The sequence below is a fragment of the Telopea speciosissima genome, chromosome 2, assembly GCF_018873765.1.
Source record: "Telopea speciosissima isolate NSW1024214 ecotype Mountain lineage chromosome 2, Tspe_v1, whole genome shotgun sequence".
NCBI lineage: Eukaryota > Viridiplantae > Streptophyta > Magnoliopsida > Proteales > Proteaceae > Telopea > Telopea speciosissima.
The window spans coordinates 53,494,089-53,515,449 of record NC_057917.1 but is presented as its reverse complement, the minus strand read 5'-3'; the positions used below and the strand labels follow the sequence as shown (position 1 = coordinate 53,515,449).

Here is a 21,361-nt window from a genome sequence, read left to right as displayed (position 1 = left end):
CCCGTTTGATTGCACATGGTTATACTCAGACTCATGGTGTGGAATATTTCTCGAGACCTCTCTCCTGTTGCTTGTCTTTAATTTGATTCATGTACTATCTCATTATCTATGAATTTAGACTAATTTCTCTATCAGTCGGATATCAAGAATGCCTTCTTATATGGTGATCTACATGAGGAGGGGTATATGAAGCAACCTCCAGGATATGTTGCTCAGGGGAAGAATGCTCACAAAGTTTGTAACTTACACAAGGCAATTATATTTTAAAATAGTCTCATATAGCCTGGTTTGATAAGTTAAGTTCGATAGTTACTCAGTCCGGATTCTCACAGTGCTATTCTAATCATTCTATATTTGTTCGTCATTGGGATTCTAGGGTGATTGTATTGGTGGTGTATGTAGATGATATTATTGTCTGGGAATGATGCATTTGAGATTACAAAGGTGAAAGTTAATATACACCAACATTTTTAAATGGAAGACTTGGGTGCCCTCAGGTATTTGTTTTGGTATTGAAGTGTTTCAAAGTAAAAAAAGAAATTAGTCTGTCATAGAGAAAATATGTGTTAGTCCTTTTTTTTTTTAGACTAATATGTTTGCTTCTAAACCAGTCAATACTCCTATGGATCCATATTAGAATTTTGGAGCAAAAGAGGGCAAGGAATTTGATGACACGCACAGGTACGAGAGATTAGTAGAGAAACTCATTTACTTTACCAGTGCTATATTTGAAATATCTTTTATTGTTGGAGTTATCAGTCATTTCATGGAGTCACCTAAGAAGGCTCATGGGAAGTAGCACGTCGAATCTTAAGGTATTTTAAGAGGTCTCTAGGAAAGGTGTTCATTTAATAACCTTGTTAGCATATTGATTTGATTGGATATTTCGATACAAACTGAGCTGGTGCTGACGGTGATAGGAAGTCTACCACAGGTTATTGTACATTTATTGGCGGCAATTTTGTCGCATGGAGAAGCAAGAAATAAGTGGTTGATCTAGATCTAGTGTTGGGGCTGAGTATAAGGCTATGGGTCATACTGCAATCGAATTGATGTGGTTAAAGTCAGTGCTTGAAGAGTTGGGGTTTTCGATTGCTAAACCGATGGAGATACTTTGTAATAATCAAACAGCTATCTACATTGTTAGTAACCTCATGTTTTATGAGAGGACCAAACACATTGAAATTGACTGTCATTTTATGAGAAATACAGTAATAAAAAAGTTGATTGATACTCCTTTTGTTTCATCTATAGATCTGTTGGAACTATTGCGTCGATCACATCGAAACATGAAAAACATATAAAATTAGAAAATACCAAGAAAATAAGGCCATATGGTACTTGCCTTGGGCGCCGTGGTTTATCTTGACGCTGTAAATTACACAAGATGGAAATGAAGGTTCAAATATTTTTCATGTGCCACCCGTTTTTCTCCACAAATTTGTACTTTAACCACTCCTAATTCGGCTTCAAGAATGATATTTGATATCAGTCTTTGCTTTCATTATGCCGACATCTGTGTACTACTATACAAATTTCTAATCATGGAGATCATGGCCCCTGCACGTGTACTGGGGGGCAATGAGAGCGTGCACAGAAATATCATGTGGGGCGATATTTTCGTCTTGTTAAAATGTGTACCATGATATGGGGAGTGTCTCTATCATCGTGGTTAAGTATTGCTTAGGCTAGATTTACTTTATTACTTTCCTAGTTAAATTAGATCTTTATTTTCCTACTTTAGCTTGGAGTCTTTCTTTTTCCTATTTCCACGAGGCTTCTTGTCCTTGCTCTTTTGTAATTAGTTTTTTTTTTGTTTTTTTTTTTGGTAAAACTCTTTTGTAATTAGTTGAATATTTACACACAATGATGGAGGGAGGTAGCAAATCTTTCGACTGCTATTCTCCTTGCATACTCATTCTTCTCTTCCATTCTTTCTCTCTTCTCTATTTTCTCCCACTAATTGCAAGCACTGGTTACACAGATCCTTGGTTTTGTCACTCGCCTTTCATAGAGGGTGGAGAGGTCATTTTATCTCCCATTGTGTTTGTGTAGTATGAGGGCGGGCCTTGGTGCAATGGTAACGTTGCTCCATTGTGATCAAGTGGTCACGGGTTCGAGTTTTGAAACAGCTTTTTCGCGAAAGCAGGGGTAAGACTGCGTACATTGACCCTCCCCAGACCCCACAGTGACGGAAGCCTCGTGCACTGGATACTCCTTTTGTTGATCAATGTAAATATGAGAATGGTGCTTGAAGTGAATCGTCATGAAGCTTTGATGGTGATTTAAGTTCTGTTCCATTTTTCACAACACAATAGTTACCTATATACCTCACACATGGCCTATGTATTTTTTTGTACTTCTGCAAAGTTCAAAATAGTTGTCCCTAGCTTGTCTATTATTGTCAAAACAGAAATAGAGGGCGTGGAATACCCTCTATAGGGGATCCCCCATAGTACAAGGTTATTATCGACGTTGTACCATAGAGGGGCAGACCCAATGGTTGTCTTTTTTTCCCTTCACGACATGGCGAAGGAAAACTTCCTCTATTACCCAAAAAAAAAAAAAAAAAAAGGAAAACTCCCTCCCCCTCCTCCCACCGAATTTTTTATCACCTGCGGTTCCCTAGTACCTCTAATAAAAGGGGGTGGACCCCATCAGGGCAATGTATTCGATCAGGGGGTGGAATGGTCATTTCAACCCCTATGAGAGGAACCGCACAACCATACCGATTAGCAAACCTCAAGGGATAAAGGTCCCCCCACCCCCCCTAAACTTAATGAGATGAAATCAAATGAATAACTTGCACCGATTGATGATGATATAAAAAAAATTTCATCGATCACCTGCATTTGATGTGATGAACCAAAAAATAGTAATAAACAGAATTAGGGTTCGCAATGAAACCCATTTACGACCTGCCTTTTGGTTTGGGTGGGGATTCTTTGCAAAGTATAAGCATGCATTTGTAACCTAAAAGCCCAACTCATCTGAGGAATGAGGGAAATGGAAAGAGTTAAGGCTATGTTTGGCTATAAAAAGAAGAGAAGAAATAAAAATAAAAAAAAATATATATATATATATATAATAAGACAAAAATTATGATGATGCAATGATTGATTTATATGTTTCGCTCTCTCCTTAATTTTTTTTTTCTTTTCTTTGCATACAAACATAGCCTAAGAGCTTAATTGGGTAACTGAGCCAAACCCAGGACACCAATCTAGGTCTTTTTCTTGTTTTTAAATATATTCTCACTATACTGGTAATTATTAAAAAAAAGAAGCCAGAGCAAAGGCTACTTGATTTCATGTCATGCACGTTAAAGAACTTCTATATTAAATGCTGAGGATCAGATTTAGGGTTTTACTTCACTCAGATCTTGGAATGTTAGCATGGCCAGTGATGTGTCACTAAAAGATAGCTCCACAGATGAATGACAAATAACAAGTTTGGAAGCCGGTTCATATAGGCACAGGCCGGGTTTGATATTGATCTATGGAAGTCTTTGGAACCCGGAGTGGCCAGCCCACTATTTGATGACGAATGAAGCTTACACCTAACACACACTTCTTCAGGACAACGCATGGCGTCAATCATTTAGCATTGGGAAACATGGAACATACCTCCATCGTTTACATCCTCGTTACATCCCATCTCAACGTATCAAGTCATGCTACAAAATTGATTGCATTTAATGAAGGCGTGCTTAAAGAGATACAGTGCCCATCAAAATGGTTAATTATCTTTTGACAAGCCTCCGCTCATTTAAAGCCTGCTTACGTAAGCCGGCCAAATTGGGTCGCATATGAACTCAAAGACTCATCATGTCACATCATGGCATTTCCTCCAAATCGCCTATAAAGGTAAGCTGAAGACTCCCAGTAAGAGAGATTGAACTCAATCTAACATTTTAGAACGAATTCTTGACGTAACTCAGCCAAGGTTGAGGAAACCTGATTTGGTTCTACGTTTCTTCTCAAACTTATATCTTCATCTTGACTGATTACCCTAGAAACTGACTTAGGCATCAAAGGATTACTCCGGGGCCATCTCCGGTTCACCTCTCTTGTCTTATTTCTCTTTTGCAGGGTGACACAACTGAGGCGTGTGTCATTCCTTCAATTTTCACCTGCAACTGCCAGTAACCTACTATACTTAAAAACAGCAAAACTCTATTTACAGAGAATTTTTCTTGTAAAGTTACAATTTACTAGTGAGTCTAGTGGCCTTATACAGTCACAATTTTCGAGCTAAAAGAGAAAGCAGCTGTTCAGCTCTGGAAAATTCTCATGACTCATTCCAATACTCACTCAGAGAACTGTGGAGACACAAGATCGAATGGAGTCTTAATTTCTAATTAGTAACAAACAACCCATACTGGTCTTCAAGTTTTGGAACATCAGGACCAGAGTGGTCACTATTACCTTATGATGTACCCTCTTTACTGTATCAATATATACTGTTCTTGCCACCCTGACCCTCAGTTAAAAAAAAAAAAAAAGAGTGGACCCCATCTCATAAGGTCACATAACCAATTTCCCGTTCAGCTACCAGCCTAAGCCTACCATTATCAAAAAAAAACCAGCCTAAGCCTACGAAAAAAACCTTAATGCCACAGATTCACGTGACTGCAATATAAAAGAAATGGATCATAATGTTCTTTATGTGTCTATCTGTCTTCTTCTCTCATAATACATGTGCCCCTTTGTACGACGAGGGAGATAGAGACAGGGAGCACAATACTCCACGCAATGTTTCAAACAAAAAACAAAAAACAAATAATTCAATCCTTAAAAAAGAAAAAGAAAAAGATTTTTGTCGGGCAGTGTAGCTTACACCGGCACTCCTAGGAATCTTTCTCTCTCTCTTCTCCAAATGAAATGTGCTTCTACCTCCTTATCTTGAGGAGGAAAGAGATAGGCACATGGGAGTGTTAGTGTAGCTCACACTCCCGAACAGAAAACTACCTCTAAAAAAAAAATAAGAAAAAGGTTTTTGAGTATCCATAAAGGTTATGTTCTCTCTTTCTCTTTCTCTTACTGTATTACCTACTTACCTCCTATGTACGGAACCTTTTCATCACACTTTATTGGTACCTTCCTCTATGCTACTTGCTTAGAAAACCTTCTTTCAAAAAATTAAGAGCATGTTTTTTTTGTGTAACAATTGAATAGAAAAGAAAAGATTAATAGAAATATTTAAATTTTTAGTACATAAAGTGAAAAGCAGTTTTTTTTTTATATTTTAAAATCACTTTGAGGATGATGAAACTTTTTTTTTCTCATAAATTTCATTTAAATTAAAATTTTGTTTAAGATTTATTTTTTCCTTATGTGAAAGCAGAGGTAAAATTGCATACATTATAACCCTCTCCAGACCCCACAAGGGTGGGAGTCTCGTGCATTGAGTACGCCCTTTTTTATTTTTTTTCCTTCTTTTTATTTCTTGAAACAAACACATTTGAAGTTTCATTGAGATGAAAGATACCAACGATAAGTTTTCTTCCCCTTGATTATTTTATTCTTAGGAATATATTCAATTATTTGTGTGCTTGAGATATTTATTTGTATATATAGGAATTCTGTATATATTTGACTATTTAGATTTTGAGTGCTTAGAACCATTACGGAACCGAGACGAGACTGTCCCATTATTAAATGAGATTGAATCTTAGTTTTGGGACCGTTTAGTAAATAGGATGGTTCTGGAATTGACCTCCTTGAGACTGAAACCGGTTACGAACGGTCCTGTTTAACACCCTTAGTAGGAGCTTCAAATTATAGATGATGCACTTCTTAAGCTTTCTTTAGCTTGTATCTTTTATAGCTTACATTTTACATATATTGATTGACCTGTGAATGAAAGTGGACATTGTTTAAACAACTAGGTTCCTCTATTCCGCCTTTGCTACTTATAACATTTGTTCATCATCTGAAGAACGGTTAAAAAAAAGTGGCATAAATATTTTTTCCAAAATTTTCTCTCTTTTTTTTCTTTGCATACAAATATAGTCTAAGAGCTTAATTGGGTAACTGAGCTAGACACCATTCTAAGCCTTGTTTTTTTTAATTTTTTTCTTGATTTTAAATATAGGGTTTTTTACAATTACCACCCCAAAATCTTTACTATCTACTATTACCTCCCCAAAAACTTTCAAACAACTGTTACCCCCCTCACTGATGCATACTAACCACTAACTAACCCCCACCGTTACATTTCCGTAACGGTGGGGGTTAGTTGTGACAGTGTGCCCATGTCACGGATTTTTTAGGATTAAAATGCCCTTTAGGGGTGGTAATTGTAAAAAAACCCCACCCCATCAATTCACACCATTGCCACAACCCCATCCTCTGTTTTTTCTCGCCAACCCCTTTTGCTTTTTTATTTTGCCCTTCATTTCTTGATCCTTCAAGAAGCCCAGAAATGCAAGAAAGCCAAAATGAAAAATCTTCCCTTCCACCCGCCTCCACCACCACCTCCACCACCACCACCACCACCACCTTCGTCATCCCGAGGTGGAAAGAAACCCAAAAATCCCTTACTTTGTTTCTGAAACTTATTTCTCTTAAGTTTTTCACTTGGAAAGAAACACAAAAATCCCTTTCCCCATTTGCCCTCAATTTCTGATGGAAGCTTTCTTGTTTGTTTTCACCTTCTATTTGCAATTCCTCGCACTTTTTAATCTTATTGGGGTTTTTGCTTTTCTGTCGTCATCTATTTTGAATGGTTTTGTGTCCTACACCTTTAAATCGTCATCAAGCTCTGGCGATTTTTCCTTGCCCTGAATGGAAGCATTGGTGATTTTTCCTTGCCTTGAAAAGCTAGGGCACAAGAGAAAGCTTCCAGATGAAGTCGGGAATAAAAAAATAGGGAGCAAGGCTGAACTGGTTGAAGAAAGATGAGCGCCGGTTAATCTCACCTTTAATAATTTTTTCTTCCATTCATCTTAATTGCTCTTCATTTTTCTATTTTCCTTGTTTGTTACTGTCGACATTCGTCGGTGGTACCGCAACTAACCAGATCTAAACCAAACTTTAACAATCCTTTTCTGTTCTTCCCGAAATTTGGAGCGAAGATTGTACGCTTTTGGGTGATTCATGCCCTGGTATTTTTATTCTCAAATTTCTCCTCTACGGAGTTACTGATCTTCAATTGAAGCCTTACCTGTAACTTCCGCCAGGTTTAGTTATAGAAATTTTCTTTTTCTATTTTTCTGATCTGTTGGCTGTTGTTGATTGTTCCTAAAAGATTTTTTAGTGCATAATCTTCCCCTACAATTTTGGGTGGTCATTGCGCCACCCCTCCTCCTCCTTCTTCTTCCTCTGCAACCCCAAACCTTACTTGAGCTGAACCTTTTTTCGTATAGAGAGCAGGGGATTGCCATTGGAGTCAAGAAGAACACGACGGCCACGAAAACTCAAGTGCTTAACCTTGAGTTCGAAGAGAATATTGCCATTAACCTCGTCAGCGACAGAAAAATTGTCTTTCCCAAGGGATAAAACTTTCCTCAAAAGGTTTGGGGTTGCAGTGGAGGAAGAAGAAGCAGGAGAAGAAGGAGGGATGGTGATGGGGTGGTTTTTTTTTTTTTTACAATTACCACCCCCAAAAGGGCATTTTGGTCCTAAAAAATCCGTGACAAGGGCACACTGTCACGACTAACCCCCACCGTTACGAAAATATAACGGTGGGGGTCAGTTAGTGGTTAGTATGCATCAGTGGGGGGGGGGGGTAACAGTTGTTTGAAAGTTTTTGGTAGGGTAATAGTAAATAGTAAAGATTTTTGGGTGATAATTATAAAAAACCCTTAAATATATTCTCACTATACTGGTGATTATAAAAAGAGAAACCAAAGCAAAGGCTACCAGATTTCTTGTCAAGTAGGTTAAAGAACTTCTATATTAAATGTTGAGGATCAGATTTAGGGTTTTACTTTTGGAATGTATGCATGGCCAGTGATGTGTCACTAAAAGTTAGCGCCATGGATGGATGACAGATAACAAGTCTGGAATCGGGTCCATATAGGAGCAGGGTTCGATATTGATCCATGGAAGTCTTTGGAATCAGGAGTGGTCAGACCACTATTTTGTGACAAATGAAGCCTACACCTGACACATACTTCAGGACGACGCAGGCCGTCAATTATTCAACATTGGGAAACGAAAAATGAACCTCCATCGTCTACATCCTCGTTACATCCTGACTCAACGTATCAAATCATGCTACAAATCGGTTGCATTTTATGATGACGTGCTTAAAGAGATAAGATACCCACCGAAAGAGTAAATTATTTTCTGACAAGCCTCCTCTCATTTAAAGCATGTGTATGTAAGCTGACCAATCTTGAGTCGCATATGAACTCAAAGCCCCATCATGTCACATCATGGCATCTTCTCCAAATTGACTATAAAGGTCAGCTAAAGACTCCAAGTAAGAGAGATTGAACTCAATCCACCATTCAATTATTGACGTAACTCAACCAAGATTGAGGAACCTTAATCTGTTTCAATGTTTCTTCTCGAACCTATCTCTCCATCTTAACTGATTACCTTGGAAACTGACTTACGCAATGGAGGATCACAACGGGGCCAACTCTGGTTCACCTCTAGTGTCTTATTTCTCTTTTGCAGAGTGACGCATCTGATAGTGTGTGTCATTCCTTCAGTTTTCACCCGCAACAGCCAGTAACCTATATATACTCAAAAACAACAAAACTCTATTACTAAGCTGCAAAAGAGAATTTTTCTAATAAAGCTACAATTTACTAGTGAGTCTAGTGGCCTTATAGTCTCAAAGAACTGTGGAGACACAAGATTGAATGGAGTTTTAATTTGTAATTAATAACAAACACCCATACTGGTCTTCAAGTTTTGGAACAGCAGGACCAGATCGAGAGGTCACAATTACCTTCGGATTTAACCTCTTTACTTTATCAATATATACTGTTCTTGCCACCCCGATCCTTCAATAAAAAAAAAAATACTGGAGTGGGCCCCACCTCACAAGGTTTCAGACCTAATTTCCCGTTCACCTACCAGCTTAAGCCTACCAAAGAAAACTTAATGCCACAGAATCACCTTTTTTTTTGGTAACATCCACAGAATCACGTGACTACGTACAATATAAATGAACGGGATCATAATGTTCTGTCTATCTGTCTCTTCTATCTGTCTCTTACCCTTTAATAATTAATACATGTGCCCCTTTGTGGTAGGTGGCAGATAGGCCACGGCAGCATTAGCGTACGTAATGCTCTCGATGGAACAAACAATTCGATCCTTACAAAAGAAAAAGAAAAAAGATCTTTGTCCGAGAATATGACCTTCAACGTATGAAAAGACATTTCTATCCCTTATTTTGTGGAGGAGAAAGATAGGCACATGGAAGTATTGACGTAAGTCACATTTCTAGATAGAAAACTACCTCTCAAAAAAAAAATAAGGAAAAGGTTTTTGAGCCGCCATAAAGGTTACGTTAGCTCTCTCTTTCTCTCATATTGTGTTACCTCCTATGTGCGAAACCTTTTGATCACACCTTATTGGTACCTTTCTCTATGCTATTTGCTCAGAAAACCTTCTCTCAAAAAATTAAGAGCATGTTTTTTTTTGGGTAACAATTGAATAGAAAAAAAAAGATTAATAGAAATATTTAAATTTTCAGTATATAAAGTGAAAACTTTTTTTTCTTAAAACTTAAAACACTTTGAAGATGATGAAATTTATTTTCTTTCTTTTTATAAATTTCTTTTCAATTAAATTTTGTTTAAGATTTTTTTTCCTTCTATAAAAATAGGGGTAAAACTACGTACATTATGACCCTCCCCAAACCCCACAGTGATGAGAACCTCGTACATTGGGTATGTCATTTTTTATTTTTTTTTATTTCTTGTCAAATAAACACATTTGAAGTTTTGTTGAGATGAAAGAAACCAATGATAAGTTTTACGAAAAGTGTCTCTGAGCCTAAGGTATTTTCTACTCCCTTTCACATATGAATTGTTTATTATTTTTTCTCTCTTAAAAAATGAATTAAAAACTACTTTATGATAAAGGGTAGGTTCAAAGAACCCTTTCCCTTAGATTTAAATCAGAAAAAAGGGGTTTTATGTTTAGAGTATAGAGAAATCTCCCACACTACACCAATTGGGGTGCACGAATTGATTTTGTAAATAAAAGATTCACATAATCTAGGAAAGAGAGTGTAAGGATATAGGAGAGCATGGGAAAACACAATTTGGATCCTCTATTGCCGAGCTGCCCGACAGGACCGTGCTGTTCGGCAGGATCGTGCTGCCCAGACACAGTGTTGCGCGCAATATTCACCTTATCCCTGCCCAAACGTCTTGCTCAAGTGGGGGTAAGGCGATCATTACATGTAGCACCGTGTCTGGGCAGCACGGTCTTGTCGGGCAGCTCGACAATGGAGGATCTGGATCTGGGAAAACATGACCACATTGGTGTTGTGATCTTTCTCCCTTTAATTTACAAATCAAGTTTTCTTCCACCTGAAGGAAGAATTTCTTTACCATGGCCATTAGTACCCTCGGATCACATTAGGAAAAGGTAATTTCCAATTTGTAAATAGAGGTGGGTGGCGGAAGTGTAAGGATGATTCCAATCATAGAGTCATGGTAACATTAAAGGAGAAATCCTTGTGTAATGGTAAAAATTTAGTTTTTTAACTTATTAATAATAGAAAGAAGTTGAGTCTTGTATCAAAATCGATTTATCTTTGTAGGTTTTCACAATGCTGTAACAGGAGGTGAGGTAGAGACAGAAGGCATGGATCTTCCTCAAGGGATCGAAGCAGGGTTGCAAACTTGCAATTGAGACACCTATTAATAGAGAGGCATGGATGGGACTCTTAGAGGTTACAACAACAACAACTCATCAGTCTTATACCAATTAAACGGGGTTGGTTACATGGATCATTGCTTTCGGTCAACTCTAATCAAGGTCATACTTGATACAGACTCTAAGAGGTTGATTAAATTTATTCCTAAGACTAAGGATGTTTATTGGCCGAAGGAATATTGTTTTCAAAGTTCTGATTAAGATTCACTTGTATTGTACTATATTTCAAAACTTTGTTTCTTAAAAATGTAACAATTTGTTAAATAAGTACAACGGGCTGAATGAAATAAAAGTATAAGCAACAGTATAGCAATATAAATGTATATAACCAAACAAGCATATTTACTTGTAACCGGCAGTTTGTATGTAAAAGAAACAGAGCTTGGATCGAGTCGTATCAAAATAACAATCTTAAGGTCTTTAATCTAGTATTGATTGTTTCTAACAGTGGTTATTCAATACTATTAATTCAGATATAAGACTATGGCCGAAAAGGATACACTTGTTGAAAAGGACACTACTGTTCTTCCTAGTCCAACAAACGTGGTTCCTATCGTCACCACTCTCCAACTAGCATTAGAGAAAATGAGTATTGTTGGAGAGTTTGACAAAATCGAATAGTTCAATGGCTAGAATTTCAAGAGATGGAGCAAAATGCTTCTGTTTGCATTAACCCAAATAAGGGTTGCTTTTGCACTGACGGATCCCAAACCACCACAAAGTGAGGATATAGTTGAAGATGCCAAACGTGCTGCATGGATTCAAATCGATTTTCAATGTAAAAATCGGATATTGAATGCACTTGCCCTTGATCTATACAATGTGTATAACTTTTACGAGTATGCATGTATGATCTGAAACGCCTTATGCAACAAGTATACTCTTGATGATGCAAAAAGCAAGAAATATGTGGTCACAAATTTCTTGAATTTTGAAATGACAGATGACGAAAGCATATCTTCCCAAATTAAAAGTTCCAAATCTTAGTGGGGAGGTTATCTAAGGAAAATGTTGTTCTTCCTAATGTTTTCGTTACAAGTTCCCTTCTTGAGAAACTCCCTTCCTCTTGTAATGATTTAAAAAATAATATGAAACACAAGAGAAAAGAACGGACCATTGAACAGGTTGTGATCAGAATCAAGATCAAAGAAATTAAAGGAACAAGAACAAGGACAATGGTGGAAAGCCTCTTGGGTATACTAGGCTCAAAGGTCACCTTGTCGAATCAAATAAACAAGGTTATTTCAAAAAGGGTCTTCAAGTAAAGAAAGAAAAGAATTTCAAGAAATCAAAGGTGAAGTGCTTCACATGTGGTAAGCATGGTCATCTCAAGAAAAACTATCGGAACAAGAAGTCCATGAAATCTGAGAAGATGAGGTTAATTTACTAGAGGAAGATATTTTCACCGCAATGATAACAGAAGTGAATTTGGTGGAACAACCAAAAGATTGGATATTTCTCTTCTGCCTGTTTTATTTCAACTTAAGGAGAATGTTTACTTATCCCATATTTTGTTTCCCCCTGCAAGAGAATACTTTCCTTCTTTATATTAATCAGAGAGTGTTACTTCTCTGCTTCTGTTTGTCTTCTTTGTATCCAACAAGAGGAGTGTTAAGTATAACTTTTGGACCCCTTCTGTAATTGCTTTAGGAGTGCTACCTTAAGTAATTAGTGGATCATTTCATCTTGGAGGTATAGTCGCAAGCAACTCAATCTGCACTATTAAGGGGCGATTGAAGACCTTAAGAAGAGTGTCATTTCGATACGACTTGATCCAAGCTCTGTTTATTTTACATACAAACTGCCGGTTACAAGTAAGTATGTGCATTTGGTTATATACATTTACATTATTATATTGTTGCTTATACTTTTATTTCATTCAACCCGTAGTACCTATTTAACACAATTTTTTATTTTTTCTTTTGGTAAGGTTAAAAATGTGGTAACAATTCAGCTGTGGGGTTTACTCGCCACTTATCTCAGCAATCCAAGGTAGAAAAGTGGAGGTGTTCAATGCATGACAATGTTAATAACTTTATATGCTCTATTTCTAATTAATTAATGTTTGGCAAGTCATTTTCTGTCCAGGAGTGTGGCCTACACCAGCACTCCCATGTGTGTATCTCTCTCCTCCTCAAATCAAGAGGGTAGAGATGTCTTTTCATATGGGGATGAGAGAGTTAGACACATGGGAGTGTGGCCTACGCCAACACTCCTAGACATAGTTCTTTTTCCCTTGGTAATGTTTATTTTGTTTTCATTAAAAAGGGAGAGGATGTCTTAAATGCGCATTATAAGAAGGAATCTGCACATTACACCAATGAAGGGTTCGAAAATGGTATGGTCTATATGATATCTACATGGTCAAAATATGAGAGAGAATGTTAGTGTGGGCCTCACTATTTATTATGTGAGAAAGATACAAAAGAATCTCTATAATGGCTATGTAGCAATCTTTTTCCAAAAAAAAGGGAAAGGTTAGCAAAACAAAAGAGAGGGTTCACTCCAATGCACGTTTTCAAATGCGTTTGAGGGTTCCCCTTTTCAAATCTTCCAATAGGATCTTGGTTTTAAGAATTGGGAATCGGATGAGTGAATCAGCTAATTCAGGTCGAAATCGGCCATGACCGATCTCGATTTCCACCAATCCGGCTGATCCACACAAAAAAAACTCTAGAAATTTCATGTTATTGGATTGAGGACTGATTTCAAGGTTCTTGAGCACCGATTCGGACCAATTCCCATCCAATCTAGATCGGAATCGCCAATGATTGATTCTGTGTTTTAAAACCCTGAATATGATGGCTATTTTAGCCATCTTACTGATTTGCAACTGTGAAATGTGGGGGGGGGGGTGTACAAAAGTGATCCACATACTACTGTTATGAGAATCTTTTCCCAAAAAAAATAAAAAGGAAAAATGGTTTTTTGTCAAAGAACGTGGCTTATGTCTCTCTTCTCTCCTTACCTCCCCAAAACAAAGGACAGAGGTGTCTTTTCACACACATAGGAGAGAGATAGATACACGCCACGCTCCTGACCATGATTTGAGGATTTGGTATCGATGACCGACATCGATTCTTGCCAATCTCCTATCGGTGGATAAGTACGATCAAGGGTAAAAGATGTAAAAAAAAAATTCAATTTTTTGTATGGAAATTAGAGAAAAGGTAAATTTGTATACAAATTGATTTGGATCGGTATCAGTATTGATCTCGATCGATACTGATACCAAAACCCTATTCTTGACTCTAGAGTTAAAAAGTACAAAGGAAAAAAGATCTCTGTATCGGAGTGTGGCCTATGCCAGCACTCACATGAGTCTATATCTCTCCTCCCCATGTAAAAAGACACCTCTACCTTTTATTTGAAGGAGAAGAAATAGACATATGAAAGTGCTAGTGTAGGCCACACTTCGTATAGAAAACTGCTTTCCAAAAAAACCATATGGAAAAAAAACTGGTTGAGGAGCCGAATGGAGGGTTGGAGGCGGTGGTTATCGGGGGGAATATTCTCCCCGTGAACCGCATGATTACCAAATTGTCATTCTTACCCTCAAAATCGTTTAAATAACTCGCATCTCTCCCCCGCAAATTAACCTTGCAGTCCCTCCACGTGGCTTTAACATACTCACTCTTTAACCATCTCTGAATCACTTGTCCTTCGTCCAAGTCTTGCACAGTCTTGGCGGCTAGTAAATTTGTATCCGAGAAAAAGAGAAAACGAGAAAAAGAGAAAAAGAGAAAAAGAGGGGAAGGTGTGAAGAAGGAAAGGTGAGAAGCAGGTTTCCGCGCCCCTGGTTAGTTCGTAGCCGATGGTTTTTAACTTGAAGCGGAACATTGCTTTCTAAATCTCTGTGTTTTTCTCTCTTCATGTTCTTCTTATTTCTATTGATTTCCAGTCGGTCGGAGCTCTAAAGTTTGTGTTGTTGATTCCTTTGATTCTTTTTTGTATTTTCCATCATTTTGAAGGGATCTTTGATTTTAGGTTAATTTCTTGCAATAGTTTTTAACTTTGTTACTTTAAAGGTTTTAAAGGGATATGGGTTTTATGTAGAACAGAGTATTTGATGCCAACTTTCATTTTGCAGTTCTCACTGATTTAGATTTTCTTTTCTTTTGATTGAGAACAGAGTTGTATCATGGCGAACATTGACATCGAGGGGATTTTGAAGGATCTTCCAAACGATGGCCGTGTCCCGAAGACGAAGATCGTATGTACGCTTGGTCCGGCTTCTCGATCTGTGCCTATGATCGAGAAACTTTTGAGAGCGGGAATGAACGTGGCCAGGTTCAATTTCTCTCATGGTTCGCATGAATATCATCAAGAGACCTTGGACAATCTGAAAACTGCCATGCAGAACACCCAGATCTTATGTGCTGTGATGCTTGATACCAAGGTTAGTTTTTTATGTTTTGTGTTCAGAATATGTTCTTTTTCATTTAATTTTCGTAAACAAAAGAAGTGATTTTAATAGAATGAATCGTATTCCCTACCCCCTTGTTTTTTTGTTTCTGTGTGTCTTGTGTGTATTTGTGTGTCCTCCATGTTTAGAACTGTGGAGACGATCTGTTCGATGGAAAGTTGGGATGGTCTTGAAGACTGAAAACTGCAACCCGGAAAAACATGTGGAATATATACTGATGATATACTGTTTGAGGAGTGAACTAATGGTGGATGATGGTAATACTATTCAATAGTTAAAACTTTTTAGCTTGTGGGGAAAGAAAAATTAGTTGCAAATTCTCTGATGACTTGAAAGGGAAAATTGGAAGATTAGAATATTGAAACTGTGTAGATGATCTGTTCAAGGGAAAGTTGGATGAGCTTTGAGGTCTGGAGTCAAAAAACCCTTTTAATATTGTAAGAACTTTATTTTAACCTTTGTGTTCTTTGTGTGCTCTTGTATCCAAATTCCAAATGTTCTGTCATTCTGAATTTCATCAAAGGCCTCTTGTCTCTAGCCTGAGGGCGGGCCTCGGTGCAACGGTTAAGGTTGCTCCATTGTGACCAAGAGGTCTTGGGTTCGAGTCTGGAAACAACCTCTCTGCAAAAGCTTTCGCAGAGGTAAGGCTGTGTACATTATGACCCTCCCCAGACCCCGCAGTGGAGGGAGCGTCCTGAACTGGGTACGCCCTTTGCCTCTTGTCTCTAGCCTAACTGCACTGCTAATGTCTCACTTTAGTCTGGTTTCCTCTACTTCTTTTTGATGATTTTACTCTCTTTCTCTTTCTTTTGGATACTATTCTATCCTTTTTGTTGTTTTTCCAAATTTTAGGTTTTGATGAATGCCTTTGATGGATCTTCCTTTCCATTTTTCTTATACAAGGATTTTGCTAGATGCATTTAGTTATTCCACCTAAAAGGAAATGAAACAAAGAACTAAGATAGTCCTTGATATGAATATTCGTGTGATGATTCCATCCAACATGCTAACAAGATTTCTTGCTAATTATTCTTTTCCTGCTACTTATAGCCTACATCTAGTTTTGCTAAGTTTTTATAATAGGATTTACTTCTCTCTAGTTTCTCTTGTAGAATGATTAAGGTGAGTTTTAGTAGTTAATAATAGATTGTACTAATGTAACGGCAACCAGGAAACTTGTATTCTATGATACCATGCTGCATCTTGTTTGGGGTATTTTTTTTGTCGTTTTGTTTTAGATGAGTATGCTACGCAATAAGCATGTTGGAGTGATTGGCTTTCATACATTGCTGAATGTCTCGGTATATGAATCTGAGAAACATGTGGGCCTAAAGTTAATTTTTCTAACTTTAGTTTCTTCTTTTCTGCCTCTGTTATGGACAAGATTTAAGCTAAGTAATAGTAGAATTTATTTCTGTATTTCTTTTCCAAGGAATTTGGGGTTTGCTGAAATTAGATATGCTTCTCATTGGCCTACCTGCTAAGTTTTATGTAGCAAGTACTCGAAATTTGTTGGTACTTTACACTTTTAGTAGGCATTTAGCATGGAAATTTCGGCAATCCAAAATGCTCACATTTATAAGGTGTATGTTATAGAATATATTATGATCGTTCCTCATAGGGTTTGTCTTTGTACTTGTGAGATATGTGTCTTAGTTTCTTACTCATGTATGTGTGTATGTTAACTAGGTTAGCTGGTGGGTGTAAAACCTCGGTGGTGACTAACATCTTTGATCTGATTCAGAAAGGAGAATAAAAAGAGAGAAAGGAAAAAGTTTCAGGGCAACAACATCAACAACTCAGCCTTGTCCCAACTAAATGGGGTTGGCTACATGGATCCTTGCCCTCAATCAGATCTATTCAAGGTCATACTTGATACAAGGCCTAAGCTATGCTTGTCTTTCTTCACCACTTCTCCTAGGGTCATCTTAGGCCAGCACTGAGCTCTTTTAGTTCCTTCAATTTGAATAAAATCACTTCTATTTGGAGCATCCCAAGGCTTCCGTTGAACATGGCCATGCCACCTCAAACGACTTTCTTGTATCTTATTCTTGTCATCCCACCACCAAGTCTCTCTAGTAGAATGACATTTTCCTTTCAATTCCCCTAGGACATCCTTTGCAACCTTCTTAATTCAAGTCGGCATCTCATTCCATATTGTATTAATGTCTCCCTCAAAGTCTTACTTTCCTTGTTTGACCACTTTTTCAGTAAATGAATTCATTGTTTCTCCTTTTAAGCTCCACCATCTTGTTCTAGGGCAAATAAGCTCCCCTTTCTTACGATTCTGCAAAATTAGACACATGTCCATGACTACTAATCTATGTTGAGTGGTTAGGATCTCTCCTGGTATAACCTTACAGTCATTACATAACCATCTATCGGCCCTTCTAGTTAGGAAGAAATCTATTTGGCTACTATGATGCCCACTTTTGTAGGTAACTAAATGCTTCTCTCTATTTTCAAAGTAATTGTTTGCAATGGATAAATCATAAGCCATAAAAAAAATCTTAAACTAAAATCCCCTTCTCATTCCTCTCTCCAAGACCATAACCGCCATGTACACCTTTATAGCCTCTACGGTCTGTACCAACGTGTCCATTCAGATCACCCCTATAATAATATATTCTCCTTGACTAAAACCTTGCACTAAACCATATGATCCCAAAATTGTAACTTAATACTTTCATCCAATCCTACTTGGGGTGTGTAAGCACTAATTATATTGGGAATCTCTTTCTCCAACACAAGTTTGATGGATATTATCCTATCTCTAAGTCTTTTAACATCCACCACATCATTCTTTAAAACTTTATCCACTATTATGTCCACTCTATTTCTATTACTTCTATCCTCTATATACCAAAGTTTCAAGTCGTCCAACTCCACATCTTTTTCACCCTTTTATCTAGTCTCTTGAATACATGTTATATTAATAGCTAATGAAGAACCAGTTTAACTAAGAACCAACTCTACAGGAGGTTCGATATACTGACAATACCAACAGTTTACAGCAAAAACTTAACAATTTAAGGTCTATCACAGGGTTGAAACAAGCCAAATAGCCAGAAATTAAAGAGTCACCAGAAATAGCAACTAGGTTGCTTGGATAGTTGGATGGAACTGTTGTTCCAGTCAAAGGTAGGGGCTTATGGTTTGAACACTCCAAAATTTCTGCCAAAATCAATGATTGAATACTCGGATATCAATAGGTTTCAGAATTAGAAGGTTAAGTTCAGATTTAGAAACTTACAGATATAATCGAACCTGACCAATGGATTGGATTCAATTTACCACCGAAGGAAAGGTTCAATGAGGTATTGTTTTGACAAAACCTGGCTTGTATTGACTGGCTGGATCAAGAGTTACAACCACTCAAAAAACTTTGCAGAATTTTTCAATAACAGGGATCCACAAGGGTAAAACTGGGATCTTCAAGTCTTATTTCAACTGGACTCGATGGACTGATCTCCACAACTCCAGCACTGGTAATGGGCATAGTCGACTAGGCGTCCAGGCGCCTTATTGGTGTCACCTTGATTTTGGATCCTCTCCAACTCCTTGGTCGCCTAGGTGCCGTGACAACTATGGTACTAATAGGAACTTTAAATGTCTCTCAGGTGTAGGTTAAACCACAGAACAATAAAATAGAAATAAAGAAGAAAACAGAAATTAGAGAAGATGGATATGTAGGAATCTGAGTATCCCACCTATTGTAGAGAAGGTATCTCTCCTATCTACCCCAGGGCATCTCACCCCAAGGCTTTTGATGTAGATCACAAGTCCATATGTACCCGCAGGAACAAGTCCCAAAACCAGCCCAGCAAGGTTGTGGATTCTACTGCTTTGAGAGACAGCCTGGTTTGATGATATGGAAAGTTTTTGTTGGTTCGATGTTGCATCACCTAAGACAGCCTCAGCCCAGAGTGAAGCATGAAGAAGTTAAAAGACCAAAACACGGTTCATGGCACTGTTCACGTGAACAGTGTCACAACCCATATTTTTCTTGTATGGAGATATTTTTTTAGAAGATTTAGTGGGGCCATCAAGTGGAGAAAGATTCTCTCCTAATGCTGCCTTACTTTAATTTCTATTTGCAGTTTTAGAGAGAGTATTAGGTAGCTTCTAATTTCAGTTTGTTTCTATTTTTGTTTCCTTGCTTGTTTAGAAGGCTGGATCTATAAAGCCTTAGTAGTTTCTATTTTCAGCTACTTTCTATTTTTCATGAGTTGCTATTTTCCTTCTATTTTGGTTTTAGGAAGTTTCTATTTTCTACTTTCTATTTTTGTAAGCTTGCTTAAACTATTAATAGGCTCCCTATTGTAAGGAAGGAGCAGAATTAGAGAATAGAATTTGTGGCCAAGCTTGCCATCGAATATGGGAGAAATTCCATGTTTCAACAGCTAGAATAGTTGTGGGTGAGAAACCTAGGCTGAGAGAGCCATTCTCCTACCCCCCTTCTCTTCTATCTACACTATATCCCTTTCTTCTTCTTATCCTTTTTATGTTCTTCATATGTATTAGAAAGGTAGCAATAAAAAAAAAAAAAAGAGTTGCAGTTTTAATTTGTTCTTTTTATTGTATTGATCCTTCTGCAATCGATCTCTCGCTGGTTTCCCTGGTTCGAGGTCGACTTTTGCATTAGCCTCTCACCCATAGTATTAAATCTCGTTTCGGAAGGCCATTTCGGCCATACCAAATTTACGAGACACCGAAATTTCATATTTTTTTTCTGAGTTTTGCTTGGCCATTTTTGGGTTTAAAATGCCAAAATGACCGAAATACCGAAAAGAAATAACTAGAATAACCGAAATTTTGACAAAATGGTGCATTTTTTAGACTGAAATTACAGAAATTTTCGAAACGAGTTTCGAAATATTTCAATTTTTCATTTTGGCATAGCATTTTGTTTTGGCCGGGCCGAAATATCCGAGATTTCCGAAATGCGAGATTTTGAACTATGCTCTCAGACTCTCACCTTACTCTACTCCTTCTCACAGCCATGGTTACAAAACCAAGTATTTTTTTTTTTCAATCTTAAAATCCTCTCCTTTGTCCAGCAATTTTCTTTATTAAATAACAAAGCAATCATTACAAGTTTGGAAACTTCAAAAATAGAAACTACTCCTATTCTATGATCTCTCTTCTAGAAACATTACAAATTAGGAACTAAAACTCAAATATTGCTATTACATAAAATGGAAAGTCTACTTTCTAAAACTGAAAATAGAAACTCAAAATATAGAAACCTAATATTCTTAACGACTAAGTAACAAAAAATTACTACATCCCATATATGACTTAAATCCCTAATATTCGGGCTTGTAGAATTGGCCCATTACTATAGTAAACCCAAAATATAAAGCCCATGGCCCATACAACCCATTGGACGCTCAGAATAATATGTTAATCCATTCTTGGTCCAGTTTGATGGCCTGGTTTACTGCTGCCCTTCTTGTTCTCTTGAACTACATTAATCCTTCTTCTCCTCGTGATATCTATCAATTCTAGGCTCTTACCCGTTAAATATCCAATGCTGGGGGATGCTAATCTAATCGTACGCTTTTGGATTAGCTTCTTTATTGGCTCTCGTCCACCGTGCGAGAACCCTTGCCTACTTGTCACCGTATCCGGACGTCAACGCGGCACATCGCTTACAGGGTACGCCCTAGCTAAGGTTGATAAGACCTAGAACCTAATTAATAAAATTATTACATTCGTAATATAGGATCCATGCAAAAGGTGATTGGATGAAAATATTACAGTGCCAGCTGCCTACCTGATGCACCAAAAATAATAATTAAATAAATATATATACAATAAGATATGATGCAATATAATAAAATAAAGGATCAAACCCCTAGTACATTAAACAGTCAATCTCAACACTTAAAATAGAAAGCATTACCAGGACACCTGAAAAAGAAGTCTTACAACTCAAGCTTCCAAAAGTGGTCTTTCAATATTGACCTGAAAGAGATTCTGATACAAAATGAAATCAACAGCACGAGATAAGAAACTAAGAAACATAAGGTCAAACAGAAGCAGCGAGCCAGCAAAAAAAAAAGTATACGTGATAGAT

General features: G+C 37.4%; 1 protein-coding gene across 2 annotated transcripts in view; it reads left to right on the top strand.

Annotated features, from left to right (window-relative positions):
• LOC122650236 (pyruvate kinase, cytosolic isozyme) overlaps nucleotides 1-21,361 on the top strand; it is a 32,309-nt gene that overhangs the window by 8,333 nt on the left and 2,615 nt on the right. The window contains exons 2-4 of one of the 2 annotated variants that reach the window (XM_043843585.1): nucleotides 10,759-10,766; nucleotides 14,619-14,626; nucleotides 14,986-15,252. In XM_043843585.1, the coding sequence (XP_043699520.1) occupies nucleotides 14,995-15,252 (258 nt within the window). In that variant the 5' untranslated portion in view covers nucleotides 10,759-10,766; nucleotides 14,619-14,626; nucleotides 14,986-14,994. Of the gene's footprint in view, nucleotides 1-10,758; nucleotides 10,767-14,592; nucleotides 14,627-14,985; nucleotides 15,253-21,361 lie in introns of those variants that run through there. The other variant, XM_043843584.1, reaches the window with a different exon arrangement.